The sequence below is a fragment of the Notothenia coriiceps genome, unplaced genomic scaffold (assembly GCF_000735185.1).
Source record: "Notothenia coriiceps isolate Sejong01 unplaced genomic scaffold, NC01 NC01_scaffold00000339, whole genome shotgun sequence".
Classification (NCBI taxonomy): domain Eukaryota; kingdom Metazoa; phylum Chordata; class Actinopteri; order Perciformes; family Nototheniidae; genus Notothenia; species Notothenia coriiceps.
In genome coordinates, this window is record NW_011333040.1 from 6,954,466 (window position 1) to 6,969,740 (window position 15,275).

Sequence of the window (15,275 nt, forward strand, 5' to 3'; positions counted from 1 at the left end):
AAAAAATGAATGCCATTTTAGTTTTTTGTTACTTTGTTCTGAAAGCTGAACCTGCTGCTCCTCATAGAGAGGAGAGGGAAGAGGCTGTGTGAATTACTTTACATTGTGGATAAGGGTGGATAGCCCCCATTGTTCTGTGTGTCAAAATGAAAGACAGCCCACACACCTATCAATCATCAAACCGTGGGGTCTTACAGTTGTACCGATTTATATAGAGATCTACTACAGCAAAAGTATTCTCCGTCGAGACTTCCTGCAACAACACCACGCCGTTATCTTAATTCTGATTGGCCAGAAGATATTATCAAAGATGTTCTATTGAGAAGACGATCACTACGTGACAAAAGTGTTCAAAACCGTTTCTAGTCTTCGGTATTTCCAGACAAGTGGCTACTGAAATCAATCTTACTAACTGCTGTCTGTGCAATTTACTCCGCGAGTTGGAAGACTTTATTTTGCTTACTTTAACATCATTGTTCATGGTGGGGCTAAGCCATTTATTGGTATGGCTGTAGCCTACCCCAGCCATACCCTGACCGCAAATACCTCATTCCTTCTGTCTACTTGTATCCGAAATGCTTCTCGTTTTGCGCTGTCCTCCCGTTCAAATGAAATCGCCGCCAATCAGATTTCCAAGCTCGCGCCAGGGGGGGGGGAGGGGTTACAAGGCTCGCGTCTTGTGCTGCATTCACTCGGACATTAGAGATTTTCTCTCATAAATGTCCGATGAGCCACAAATTTTCTTTCAAAACAAAGCTGCCAAATGGGGTGGCAGTTGGGGTGGCAAGGCATTTTTCTGAGGTGGCAGCTGCCACCCCGTGCCACCCCGTAGAACCGCCACTGCTCCAAACCCAGAATATGACATAGCTTAGTCTTACTACAGCACAATGAAGCAAAGCAAAACACACACAAAAATGGCGTAAACTTTTTAAATCTTACAATTATCACTCGAATATATTAAGGATGTTCCTTTAGATAGCCGATATTGGGGGTCTGGTGGGTGTGCTTTGGGGTGGGTGCTGTGATGTAATAGGGGATGTGGGGGGTGGGGGCTTCTCTCGCTCCCCCATAGAGCGCAGCATGAGCGCTCCGCAGCAAAAGGATGTGTGAGCAGGCAGCGCGCTACTGTAGGGACGGAGTCCACAAACTGCTCAACAAAGAACAAGCCAAACTTCGAGCCGAGAGCCAGGAAAGCCGCGAGCAGCCGAACCCCGTAGCCGGTCAGGAGGACAGCGAGTCCGCCACGGCAGCACAGTCCGGAAACAGCGGAGCCCAGCCCGGTGGAATCGACGGGCTCGTCCGCTGGATCGTAACCAAAATGAGTGACAACAAGAACATCTCCAGCCGGGAGTTCGCTTCCAGCAAGGAGGATGTGGCCGTGGCTCAGGAGCAGTTCTTCGCCCCGGAACCGCGGAGAGGCATCTCCGTTATTTTGGATGTGAGTATGGGGAGCAGAGAGGCAGTGGTCAGCCGGACAGGGTGGGTGGGTGGGAGGCTGTGGGATGAAAGCATCCAGTGAGCAGTGCGTACGGAGCGGTGCAGTGCGCAGTTACGCACAGAAACGAGCTTTAAAAATACCGTGAATGTGTATAGTGTGAGTTCAGCAGGTGATTTGCCTCGTTAATGAACTCGATTGCACGGCACTTGTCCTTCGGGAATCAAGCCTTTGATCTCCCGATGACGGACATTGACCGGTCAATGTTGAACACTATCTTTCCTCTTGGTGCCCCGTCAAAAAGTGTACTGTAAATGTGTTTGTCCACCAATACTCCCATATTTGTGGCTTTATCTGTGCACTTTTTCTCCACATCATTACACAAGTCATCATAAAAGTCAGTGCAGGACAGCATTGCTTTTAATGATGGACAGTTCAAAGAAAGTCCGACGCGCACTCCCACCATTCGGCACACCCAGAGTGAAAGCAGCATCAGTAAACCGGATTCCCTGCTAGGCTGCTTCGGGCAAGTTCATCACAAAACTTTAAATATGAATGAAAACGCCTCAGTACCAAAACATGTATTGATCAAGTTGTTACAGAATTCTGATGTAATATATCATTTTATGCAGAGCCAAGGGGCATAAACCTGTAAAAAGATGCAGCATTATCTGCACAGGAAGTGGCAATTACGCAGCAATTACTTCAATTTAGGTCAGCTCATCAATACTGTTGGAGTTATTTTTCATCACTTAATATTTCCCCTGGAGACCAGCTGCTTTTAATACTTTAATTGCGTTGAAAATAAAAAAGAGATCAGGTTCTGCAAACCTTGACCACGACCCAAATAAAGAAGGGTTACATGGGATTGGAAAGCAATTATGATCAAGACCAGAGGGCAAATGTATCCTAGTACCCTAGTAAACAGTTTCACGGTCTGGGTGTGTAGAGGGTTTGAGGGGTGTGGGGGGTAGTCTAGCCTGCTCCTGATACTCCCTCCCTGAACGGGAAGCAGTCCTCTCCTGCAGCACAGCAGGGGTTCTGAAGCTTTGAGTCAGGATCCAAAAATGGTTCTGTGACCTGTTTCTAATACGTGACCCAGGAGCAGCTGGTCTGTCGACAGATGGTGTATTTCTGGGTTGAAAATGTTTAGAAAATGTAGAATTTCTACGCTCCCATGCTCAACATTTTCATCACTTCAGGCACAGTTATCGGAATCAGATGTATTGGCACATACAAGGAATTTGCTATAATATATAATGGTGCATGCATAAACACAGTAAGAGGGATATAGGTTGTAAAGGAGCTAATATAGAATTATTTAAAAAATATATTTGGAAAAACTATTACAACCTTGATGAGAAGACATGTTTAAAAGAAGTGTAAATAGGCAAAACAAATGAGAAAATATGCAGAATGTGGCCTACTTTAAAGTGTTTGATCCAAATGTGTTGGAATAGATTTGATAGGGATATTTGGTTTTATCAAACAGTTCTTATGTTAACATCCCACTTAGTTCTATTTTTGTGTTTGTATTTAATGGGATTGTTTCAGTTTTTGTTGTATTTTACGTGATTCCCCAGCATGACAGTTATCTGCACGCCATGCCTTCTGACATCAGCAGTGAACTCTTTCTGGCATTTTTTTTCTCTCCACCTAACTTTCTGAGATAGCTAAAGCTTTGAAATGTTAATCATTTTTGCCATGTTTTCGATATTATTGACCCCATTATTATTATCATGGTGAACCAGTCAACACCAAAGGGACTTAGTGATCTCGCAGATGCATGTGTGCCCGCAGGTACAGTAGCATTCGGCTCATTTGACTTCCGGCTTGCTTGTTTCCCATCCTTTGCTGTTTTCTCGTCTTCTCTTTCATCTTAATCTTATATTCTGTAAACTCCTTTCATCCTTTGTCCTCTCCCCCTCCCTCCTTCTCTGCTTTCCTCCATAACCTTCCACTCCTCCTCCTCTCCTCTCTCCTCAGCAAGGCCAAGAACACATCCATTCTTAATAAGGTTAAGAGATGGAACAGTCTCCCTCCCTCTGTGTCTGTGTACAGTTTCTATTCCGTTCAGTCTTTTTCTGTTTCTCTCTTTGGCTGTCTTTCTTTTTCTTCTCACGTTGTGTTTCTCTAAAAGCTCTCTACGAACACACACACACACACACACACACACACACACACACACACACACACACACACACACACACACACACACACACACACACACACACACACATACACCCACACACATTGCCTTCTTAACGCAAAATGTTCCCTCCTCTCAAAGCCTGCCTGTCTCCAGCAGCTTCAGAGTTGGCATTTTTTCTTGAATGCGCCCCAGGGTGCCGCAGGAGAGAGAGAACAATGCAGAAGAGCTTGTCATTTGAAACGTTCTGCGTCGCAGGAGTTAATGATTTTCACTTTGGCCTTTCCAGATGCCTGCAGTCACTGCCTGAGTGAAACACATACTTTTACAGGCAATAAACTATAGAGTAAAGGAGCGACAATTGTTGAACTTGGGCATTGCTAATTAAATCAAAGCGAGTTCTTTCGATGTTACCTTATAATTGTAAGTCAATCTTTTTTTCATGAAATTAGGTATCAAACTAACAATTTATTTAATTATCTAATCTGCAAACTGTTTACTTGACGAATAATTTATAAACACAAATGTGCCGAAACTCATGCTAAGAAGAAACGTCTTCATCATCTTGACAACCAATGCGCTGAATCTAAAAAACATTCACCAACTTGATGAAAAATACTTAACATTTACTAAAAGCGCTGCATGAAGAAACGCTGTAAATAAGAAACCGCTGCAATAAGCTCAAAACACATTCATTCATTTAAACAAGTAAACCATTGTTATGGTCCATTGTTACAGTATATGACAGTTTCATAGGTTTTTCAATGATGTTCTTCAGTCGAACCTATGTAACGCCACATCCTGTCAGGGTAAAGTTAATGTTAAATAAATACCCTGAAAAAAATGGGGACACCTGCAGTAAATTGGAAACATTTCTAATTAAGTTGTCATTTTTGTTCTTCACAAGAATAATTAAAGCTATAGTGGCCCCAGGTTGTTTTCCAGAAAAAACAAGATCCAAAGTAAAACACCCACTGGTGTTCAAAGTGTTCCGATTTAAAAGTCATTTTGTGAATTACGGCTATAAACACTCTGCTTACATTGGTAGCTCACAACAAACATGATTGATGCTTGAAATGAATAGTAAGACACACACACACAGAGTAACTCCATGCGTCTCCCTCTCACTCTCTTTCTTCCTGTCTTTTCATTTCATCTTAAACTTCCCCCTCACCGTGTCTTCCACCTCTACTCTGTCATTGTTGTGGTCTCCTGGCAGTTGTCAGTAGGAACAGTTTACATCACACTCTGATGAAAGGAGCAGACCTGCCACTTTCAATCCCATAGGGAAAGAGGCTTTCACAGAAGCTATAAATAAGCCCCCAGAACCTTGTGTGTTCACATGCATATAACGTTGTTACACTGCAAGTAATCGTCAATCAGTTGTAGATCAGCGACTTTGTGTGTGTTCATAATCATTGTGAGTTTCTATCCCCTGCTGGGTGAATAAACCTTTCAGTCCTTTGGCTTTGTATTATCACACTCCATTGCACGTTATCTACAGATAGATACACTTTGTTGGCTTATTATCATGTGGACTGCCCAAGTTAACAAATTGAATGGAAGACGGAACATCTCATTTGCAGTAATTCACCCACTGGGGTCTTTTTTGCGGGGAAGAATTGGTCATTCTGTTCTACTAAAAAAAAACATTACGTGTGTTTAACCATCTGTCACTTCAGCTGAAATGTGACTTGATGTTCATGTTCTGCTCCACTGACGGGTCAATTTACAGGGCACATTTATGGGGAAAAGGAAATGCATCAGCTTCACTCTACAAATACAGCATGTTCGATTGCTGCTAATGGCATCTGAAGGAGCTTTTTATTTCTTACATCTCTTGCATAACTTCTGAATCAAAGCCTTACACTGATGTTTAGTTTAATGTCTTTTTCTGGAGAAAATATAAAAGATTCCTCACAAAAGATAAGGGAATAGTTTGGTTTCATGAAGAAATGACATACTGCAACCAAACTTTTCATGTGTTGCTTAGTAAAAAATATTGATTGATTGATTTTAAAGGATGGAAAAAAAGAACTGAATATGCTTCTGTCCTTAACAATTGAAGAAAAACTATGTGATGGTTTCGCTATTTCTACCTCAAAAGTAAGTATCTGGCATTTTTATGCAAGCAAAGAAAATCACGCATAGACTACATATCCAATCTGGCCTGAGAATCCTTTGAGGAAGTTTAAGTGGAGAAGAGCATCTGGACATTTTGCCAGGCCTGACTCCAATAAGGGAGTCAAATTAATAGATGGATGAATCCAACAGGCCTGAGAGGACCAAGGTTCAAGCCCTAAGGACAAATATTAGCTTTTGAAAATCTAGAATAGTGGTTTAATGGAACAAGTTTAAAAGTTTTGCTGTTTATAAATGTCAACTTTGTGCCATTCTTGCTATTAAGTTGGGAAGCGTCATTGTTCTGAACCTTTGAAATCCTTACCTCAATTTGATTTCCAACAAAGTTATCAACTAGACCCAGATGGTGAAATGACAAGAAGTTGCATGTCTTCATGAGGATGTGAATAGCATGCTTACCTGATCCCACGTTCCATATTGTAATGGTCAGCACTCTGGACTCTAAATCCATTGATCCAACAACCTACTGTAGATCCGTGATCACGCAAAATAAGTATGGTTGATAGGTTGTAAAGCCATGAAACTTCTCAGATTTTATCTTAAAACCAAAGACCCATCTTTCGGATGTACATTTGTGTTCTGAATGTCAGGCATGGCCAAAGCTTTGTTGATATATGTCAGCCTTCAAGATGGCTTCCTTACCCCAGATGTCTGGGATCACCTTTAGGGACGCTAAAGCTGCTAAGATATTCACAAGAGGAAGTGAGAAAAGAACAGCTGCACCTGCATGTTGAAGGTACCACTTAAGATGCTTGTGAGGCATTCAGGGCACGTCCTCTTGGGATGAGACCCCAGTGCCTAGCTAGAAAAATCCTGAAAGTACTACATATTAAATCTTCTCTGGGAATTCCTCGGGGTCACTAAGAAGACCTGGAGGATGCCGAAGTGAAGGAGAGCAAATTGTGTGACTGTTCCTGAGTCTGGTTCCACTATGACCTGACCTGGATAGGGGAATGAAATAGGCGGATGGATGAGCAGTATACAGTAGGCTTGGGAAATGGTACAATGAGCAGTCTTGCAAGACATGCCGCGTTTAGTTTGTAGGTGCAAGAAGTCCTAGGTTCAAGCCTAGAGCGCTTCAAAGTCTCTGCTTGGTTCAAATTAAGTATTATATTTCATTAGCTTCATAGTATAATTGTCTAAGTCCTATTTGAAGGTTTTCAGAAAATGAAGAAAACACTTTATTTTCTTTCTGTCAATGAATCAAGCTGCTCTGGAGGCTTTAACTCCTGTTTTTCTTCTTCAATCTGTCGTCCGGTGTCCATGTTACTTCCTGACCATTCTTCTTTCTCTCTTGAATCAAAGAGAAGAGCTAATGCTTCACTTGTGGTCAGCCGAGCATTGCGGCTAGCGTTGAAAATGGCTAAATCAAAGAGATTACTTAGATAGTGATTTTGGAACGTGAAAAGCATTCTGATGCCTGATAGGCAATAATGAACGGGGATCAGCAGTGTTAGGAGAGTAGAGTTAGGCAGATATCTCAAGACTTAGGCAATTTTGCCATGAAGCTAACGATTTGTCAAATGGGGATGCAAGATGGGGTCTTGATGGAACAAAATCACAAGTTCATCGCACCAAAACTTTAAGAACCCTTTTCCAACCAAGCTCTTTAACAACTTCTCACTTGAGAGTCAACTGAAAAAAACAATGGAAGCATGTGAATTCTTAGTGGAGCCATCAAAATACTTTTTTTCAAGGGGGAGCTGTTGACAATGATGTACAGCACGTTCTACCTTTTGTTTTCAAGCAATAAAGTTGTCCTTGATAACTACTTAGCAGTTGCTTAATAAGCTGTCTTGGGATATTCCTGAGGCTAGTAAAACTCTATCAAGCGTAAGTGTGTTTCCTGTCGAAAACTGCAGCCAAGATGATTTGCATGGCTCGTTGGTTACTGCATGTGTGATCAGCTAATATTCGCTGGCTTTAATTCCAGCACTGTGTGATACAACTTGATGGGTATTACAGTGATTTCAGAAGTAGATAAGATAAATACAATGTTTACAGAAAAATGGAAGGAGTTTGAATTACTATGTCAACCCCATGTAACTACCACCACAAACTAAGTCCTATTCAAATCAAAGGCTTTGGAAAGTGACTTAGTTTGTGGTGGTAGTTACATGGGGTTGACATAGTAATTCAAACTCCTTCCATTTTTCTGTAAACATTGTATTTATCTTATCTACTTCTGAAATCNAGACGTAGTCGTTTTTCGGAGCCCGCACCGTGGGCGTGCGACGCGTCCTGCGGTCGCCTCAAGCGGCAGTCGGTTTTTTGTGTGACCATACGTATACGACCGAGGTTTTACCAATTCCTTTATCTATTCTTATGGTAACTTTTAGGGGCTATTGTCGTCTATCAGAAAAAATGATGTAAAGCTGCAGTATGACTTTTATGGAAGAACAAACATTCTGAGGAAAGTTTGATTTCTTTTTTTTTTTTATCTCGTTCTTTTTTAATAGCATTTTCGTACATATTATTGATATATTTCCCGACACGTAAAACATTTACGTCTAACTCACAGTAAATTCTCACAAACCGAGATACTTTGACTTACATAATCATACCCCTAAGACAAAAGAAATTTTCCAATCATAGACAGACCAGCTTACGTTGAAAATTTTAATCAAAAACGAAACCTTATTTCGGGATGTCATAGTTCGTTTACATTACACTATTCATTACATTACTTTTTCCTGGACAACCAACCACTTACTTAATTGACACATCTCTTTCATAACGTTTTACCGACCAGGCGCACCAAACTATACAACGTAAAGCGTCAATATAACTACTGAGAATTCTGGTAGATGGTCTACTTCTCCATTACCGGTGAATTTTCTTCGTGCTGGGGTGTACGGTTTAACCATGTCCTGGATGTAGGAAGGGCCAGATCCATTCGCAGCATGGTACGCAAGTACCAGTGTCTTGAAGTGGACCGACGGCATTCGGACCGACAATGGGACATTCTGGTCAAGTACTACTTTTTTTGAACATAGTTGAGAGAAAAGTACCACCACAAGGCCCATTTGGCTGCTGTTTTGGAGCGATAGTATCCATAACAATTCCTACAAACTTCTGAAGAACAATGAGTTACATTAAAGCTGATGAATCTTTGTTTACAAATATATTCATGTTTTTACCAAATGTGAGCGTGTGAACAAGGTAAATAGTTATGTTTCCTCTGCAGCAGCTACACATCACACCTCAACAAATCAGATGTCGTAGAGACACTCCCACAGCTGTTTTTACTTCTTTGGCTGTCTCATTCTTGTCCACATCAACTTAGTAAAAGTGGAGGAAAACAAAGAGAGTAGGTGATGAAAAGAAAGAAGAGATTTCATCTTGCACTTTCTTTATCTCCCTCTAGCCCCCTCTCTTCAAAGCCAGCATTGTCTTAAACTGCTAATAATCTCCTCTCTCTCCTTCCCTTTCATCTTCCTCCTCCCCCTCTCCTCCCTACGTCTTTCTCACATCAAGCTTTCTACCTCTTCATTACTCCTCTTTCTTTTTCTCTGTGTAGGGGCAGTCCGCAGTGATGAGAGGGACGATACTCCGTCACTGTGCTGCATGGAACACTCAGTACATGTGGAAAGACGTGCAGAGTGATGAACGGAACTTTTGTTGTGTCAACAGATACATATCGGTAGTCACAGAGCGTTCTGTTATTCACCATGACACTCGCTCTACCCTCACACTCAGGCTGTTACTCTTTGGAACCTCAGGTTTGTTCTGCCTCCGCCTGTGAGGCAGAGAGAGAAATGACTGAAATGCTATAATCCAAAGTCTCACTGTCACTATCTACCACAGACATTTGAATGTATGCAGACTTTGCTGCTTTCACACACACACAGCCGCAAATTCAAGAACATCAAACACTCACAAGTTCCTATGACCCAAACACATGCGCGTGGTGCTGCGGTGATGCGCACTTGGGTGATTCCCTCGGATGATCTCTGTTATTTGAACCCTTTTTTTCTTCTAAATCTTCTTTACTCTTTTTTTCTACTTTCTATTTTCATCTAAGTTTACAGCAATAGGTAGAAAGAGAAACAACTAAAAGTGGAAAAAGAGACTGGGCTTGGATGCTTTTTGCCTCTTTATTTCTGAGCTGCAAGCCGAGTGTGTCTATTTTTAAACCACAGCACAGAGGCTGGCTGCTTGATACTCTTCCAATACGTCCCACCGCCTGTGAAACCTTTCAGTGTGTATGCACATGTGTTTAATGTTTTCCATTGTTACAGACGTGGAATATTCGCTCGGAAGTGTATTTTTGGAAACGCAATTTTCTAAACTTGCCCTTAAAGCTTATATTCCTGATTATTCTTTTATGTATCATTTCATTTCAAGCTGAAACTGTTATTTTGATGCAACACAAACGCACACACTATCAATAATAAGACCATAGTGATAGCCCAAATGAAACCAGTAGGAGTGCTATGAGACAGCTGGGGCTCACTTTGATCTCATCTTCACACACACACACACACACACACACACACACACACACACACACACACNCCCCTTAGCTGTGATATAATGAGCATATATCACGGCCTGAAGTGAGCTATTGCTTTTATAAAACGGTTACCAAGTGTGGCAATATGAAAGAAAAATACACACTCTAATTTAAATAGTTTTTATTAGTAAATAATGATATTCAAAATAAAATAGTCCCTCCGTTGCCGTCTGCACAAAACATAGTGCGAGGTGGTTGCTATGCAACAACACTAACAGCTAGCGAACATATTAAACAGAGAGCGTTGATCCATTATTTGGCTGTTTATTTACATTAATGTGTATGTTGCTGTTTATTGCGCACCCACTGAAAAACTGTCCAGCATCAGTAGCATGGCTTACGTGGTCACTTGTATAGGTTGAGGTTGTTCTAGGCTGGCTTGGCGTGGCGAGAATATTGCTCCACTTTCTCCGGTCCCCGAGATTCGGCTTCCAGTAGCTCTGGAGAGAGCTTTCGCACCTGTGGCCACTAACGGTCATAATTTCTCTGCTTTGTTTCAAGACCTGCATCAGAAAGCTTTTGAATGGTGGTACTTTTCCAGTTGGTCTACCTGCTCTTCACGTAGCTCTGCATCGTTTAGGTGCTTTTTTTTCTGGAGATAGGCACTGCTCAATCCACTCCTCCATAGACCGAGGTCGAAGTTAATCTTAAATGTTTCCATTTTATGCTTTGTAAGTTTGTTTCGTAACGGAAGAAATGNAAATATGACTACTACTCTTACTGTTTAACATTTTGGGTTACTTGATGTTACTTCATATTAAGGCTAATAAAAATGACAAGGCTAAGGCTGTAATGCTAACTAACGTGCTAGCTACTAGCTAGGTAGCTAACTTGATCCAGCCACTCCTGGTCCTTTCATCAGACGGGAAGCGAAAGAACGAGCAAGACCCATTGCTGGTATGATAACAACCTGGTACTAAGCACACAGGCATCTTGTTAAAGTTATCTTATCTTAGCCAGCGCCATATAGATAGCTATATGGCGCTGATCTTAGCTATCTCTTAGTGGAGGAAAACAATTGTGACATCACTTACGCGACTCTGGGATTTGTAGTCTTTCTAGTTGCGTATTTTTACGACAGTTTTACGACAAACTGTGACTTTTTTGACATGGAAATTATTTTTTAAGATTGGCAAACATCATATGTGTAATTCGTGGCACAATTCAAACAGGATCGAAAGATAAGTTTTCTCTCCATTGACTTCAATACATAATTTTTCCGAAATAAGGTCCCATGGACCGGAAGTAGATGGGCGTGACTTCGCCACTCTATACACATTCTCCTTGCGAGACCTCAAATCACCTTCGTAATATCTATCAAACTATAGATCCTACACATGCACTGGACGTAGATTTTAAAAGTACAATATACACTTCTCGCTAGAAATCTAATCAAAAAGCATTTTAATGGTCAAACTTTTCCACAATTTAGGATTTTCTAGAGAGGGTTATTTGTGACTATACGACCCTCCGGAGCGTTTGCAATTACCTCAAATTGTTGTTTCTTACACGACCACTGGATGTGCTAAACTTTAACACGTGACTATAGGTCGTAATAAGCTGCTGAACAATCGACCTATTTGGTCGTTTTTTGGAGGAGGACAGGCTGGTATCTTCATGGAAACTCAACTTGCTCTTATATTTCCGAAGGTCACATTTCTATTTATTGTTAATAAGACATTGTTTACATAAAGTTGGTTTATGGAATATGAACGCTGAAGACCCCATATTTTTAAACCATGTAACCCACATATCTTCTAAAACTAGACCATGTTTAATGGCAACTTCTTATAACTACTCCTGGTATCAGGTCCATCTTGCTTAATACGTTTAAGTTATTTTATAACAGATGCTATTTGCATTATGAGGCAGGTTGTGATAAAAGCCTGCATTAGTTCATATCCATACATTTTGCACCTTAAAGGCACAAACCCCACCATCCAGAACTCATGTGCTGCGCTTCCAAATTAGCTTGGAGCTTCAAATAATGACCTTAAGTTAGCTAACACTAGTAAAGCAGGCTAGACTAAGATACTGAACATGTTAAACACATTAGCATTGACAATGTGAGCATGTTAGCATGCTGATATTAGCATTTAGAGGACTGCTAGCATTGATGTACTTTTGTTGTAGTAAGTAGTCAGTCATTTTAGTAATATGGTTTATTCCTCCTCATGATGAACAGGATAAGTTGAAATTAGTTAAGCAGTCTTTTTTTGGAAATAGCAAGTATGACTCATCGAGTTTTGAAACTTGACCAGTAATGCGTGATGAACATAAATTATATGTGATGGATTGGCAGTCAAAAACAGGCCTTAAACAACGTCTATTACACTTAAGCAGGAGAAAACTTTATCCTGTGGAACATGTCCAAAAGACAGAGGGATTTAATTGTTTCTGAATTCTCTTTTTCACTTTCTCACTCTTGTCACTCTACTTCTTGCTCTGCCTCATGTCCCTTCACTTCTATATCCGTACCCACCATTTCCAGCTCTCATTTTTCCAGATTCTGCTGACTCACCCCCCACCTATCAGCCCAAATCCTCTGAAACTGCCAAACTTGTGTCAGAAAACCTTTTAGTTATTTATATTTCTTCTACTGCGTTTCTGCAAGCAGTAGCTTTAACAGCACGTGAGCTAGATGGAATAAACTCATCATATTGTAACATTTTAGGCATTTATTCCAAATTATTTGGAACTATCAGGTGAATTAGTGACACTGAATGGTCACAGACTTCATATAAATGGGCGATTAAGGATTATTGTGACACATAATGTTCCAATTTGAAATAAAATGTGTTTTACTGCCTGGATTAACAGTACCATATATTTAAACTTTCTAAAGAAGATTAGATAAGCCATTTTTTCAAATAAATAAGATTGAGAGGATATTCTGTATCTTCCATTAACAGATATAAGCATGTCAATGAAATGATAAAGCAATAAAATGTGAAGCATTCAATACTATTGGCAGCTGTTTGCCAAATGCATTCTACTTGGCCCTTTGTTGTCCATTATCCACAAATACATTCAAGAACATGTTGAACTGATTAATACGCAATGCTACATAAATGTTTGGGATGCCATATTGCCACCAAATTATTCATCTTATCTGTGTCTGCTAACACAATCCATTTCAGGCCTTGTTCCAATTGCTTTTGGCATGTGCACCACGGAAAAACAGATTATCAAGTTCCCAACACACTTTGCCTGATACAATATGCAGTGAAAATCAAGACCATCTCCATACTGGAAATTCAGCGCCATCGCCCCCATATTTGCAGTTTGCAGGTCACTTTACGTAGTGATGTAAACATTCTGTAACACCCTGTTGTGTCCATACAGAAAATTGGCATCACATGTACATATACAAAATGAGTCCCGAGAGGAGAAATGCGTCTGTGTGCGGTGACACTGATTGCTCTTTTCACGCAATCAATAGCCTGTTTGTACTCCAAATAATTAGAATTCTTGTCCTTTTTTTCCTTCCATGTACAGTTGTCAATATGTTCCCTGAATACTGCTGTTATTAATGCCACCGTAGACATTATTACGATTGATCTACTGTCTCTTTTCCATTCAATCAAGGTGTTAGGATCTTAATGAAATCAATATCCATTTGTGGTACTATTTGAAGTTGGATTTTTTTCCACAATTTCCATTTAATTTAATTGCATGCAGTATTAACCCCGTTATGTGGCATTTTCTGTGTAAGATAGATGGATAGATACATAGCATTTTACAAAATAAGTACCTTGAAAGTCTAAATGACTCCAGCCAGAGCCATTGGTGTCTGCATTTAAACCTCACACATTTACAATGCTTGCCTTTTCAATTCCACTTTCTACTGCAGATTCGCTTTGCGTGTCACCTAAGGTTAGTGTTCTCATGGTCAAATGGAGAGTGGAGCCATTGTGAGCGGCTCCTATTGACTTCCATCCTGCGGAACAAAGGGTTAAGTGTACTACTGTAGTGTGGAAGGTTGGCAGGAAAGTGAGAGATAGATGTGATGGGTGCTATAAGTGCACGAGCTGCCAGATGGTGCTCACAGAAGCGTGATCATTTGACATTTTTTTCCACCAAAGGGCTCCGGGGGGGGAATGGAGAGAGGGAGGTGAAGTGAGTGACAAAGGAAAAGGTGCACACAGCCCCCCTGTACTGATGCTGGGACTCTTTTCTTTCCATTTTTTGTAATTTTTAACCTGTCTGACATTCAATTTCAATCCAGCTAGCTAGCACACTTTTTTTTTTAAAGGTTGGGAGGACACTTCACGCACTCATGTTGGAAACTGTCGCAGTAACACCCATCCTTCCTGTCTCGTATTCGGCCTCCTGTCGGAATCCAAACTAATTGCCTTGGCTGGCATCGTTTACATGTTGTTCTCAAGCTGTGCCAACAGGGCAAGTAAATCTCATCTGGTACACAATAGGTAAACACTGTGAAGCTAAAGCCATGACTGCATGTTCCGCATGTGTGTATGCATGCGGTGCACATTTGCTATGAGCGTTCCTTTTGAACACGTGAGTGTTGTGCTCATTTGAGCTGTGTGACTACAGGCGCGCCTGCTTAGGTGCCTCATCACCCTGAACAATAATGCTGGCGGCCATGTTTACCCTTGGACGGTGCATCGCCTACTCGGCTGGCAACTGCCATTCAGATGAAAAACACGGCACGGTCTAGAAGTAAAGCACTTCCTAAAGGTGGCCTTTCCTCACAGTGGTGCAAGAGAACACATTTTCTGCTTTTGAGCTCTATTGTTGCCCCTTGAATGGTCATTCATCAAACCATTCAAGCAGAGGAATGTATGCATGCTACAGATGTGAGGAAATTGAGTTTTCCTCGGCATTCCAAGAACTGCATATATTTCACCGGACATTATCATGGCACACAAAGAAAACTATAATAGATGCACATTATTATCTAAAAAGGGAATTCATTTTGAATTGAACAGGAAATGCAAATGGACTGACCTACACACTGTACTAGGCAATGTGTGCTGTAATTACAGATCTGGGGCAGCATTACACAGTGG

At 41.0% G+C, this 15,275-nt stretch overlaps 1 protein-coding gene across 1 annotated transcript in view; it reads left to right on the forward strand.

Moving 5' to 3' along the window:
- The first annotated feature begins 1,053 nt into the window (after window positions 1-1,053).
- Window positions 1,054-15,275, forward strand: part of LOC104950431 (uncharacterized) — a 121,863-nt gene continuing 107,641 nt past the window's right edge. Inside the window, exon 1 of the mRNA XM_010776955.1 lies at window positions 1,054-1,438. Coding sequence (XP_010775257.1) covers window positions 1,103-1,438 — 336 coding nt within the window. The 5' untranslated portion in view covers window positions 1,054-1,102. The remainder of the gene's footprint in view (window positions 1,439-15,275) is intronic.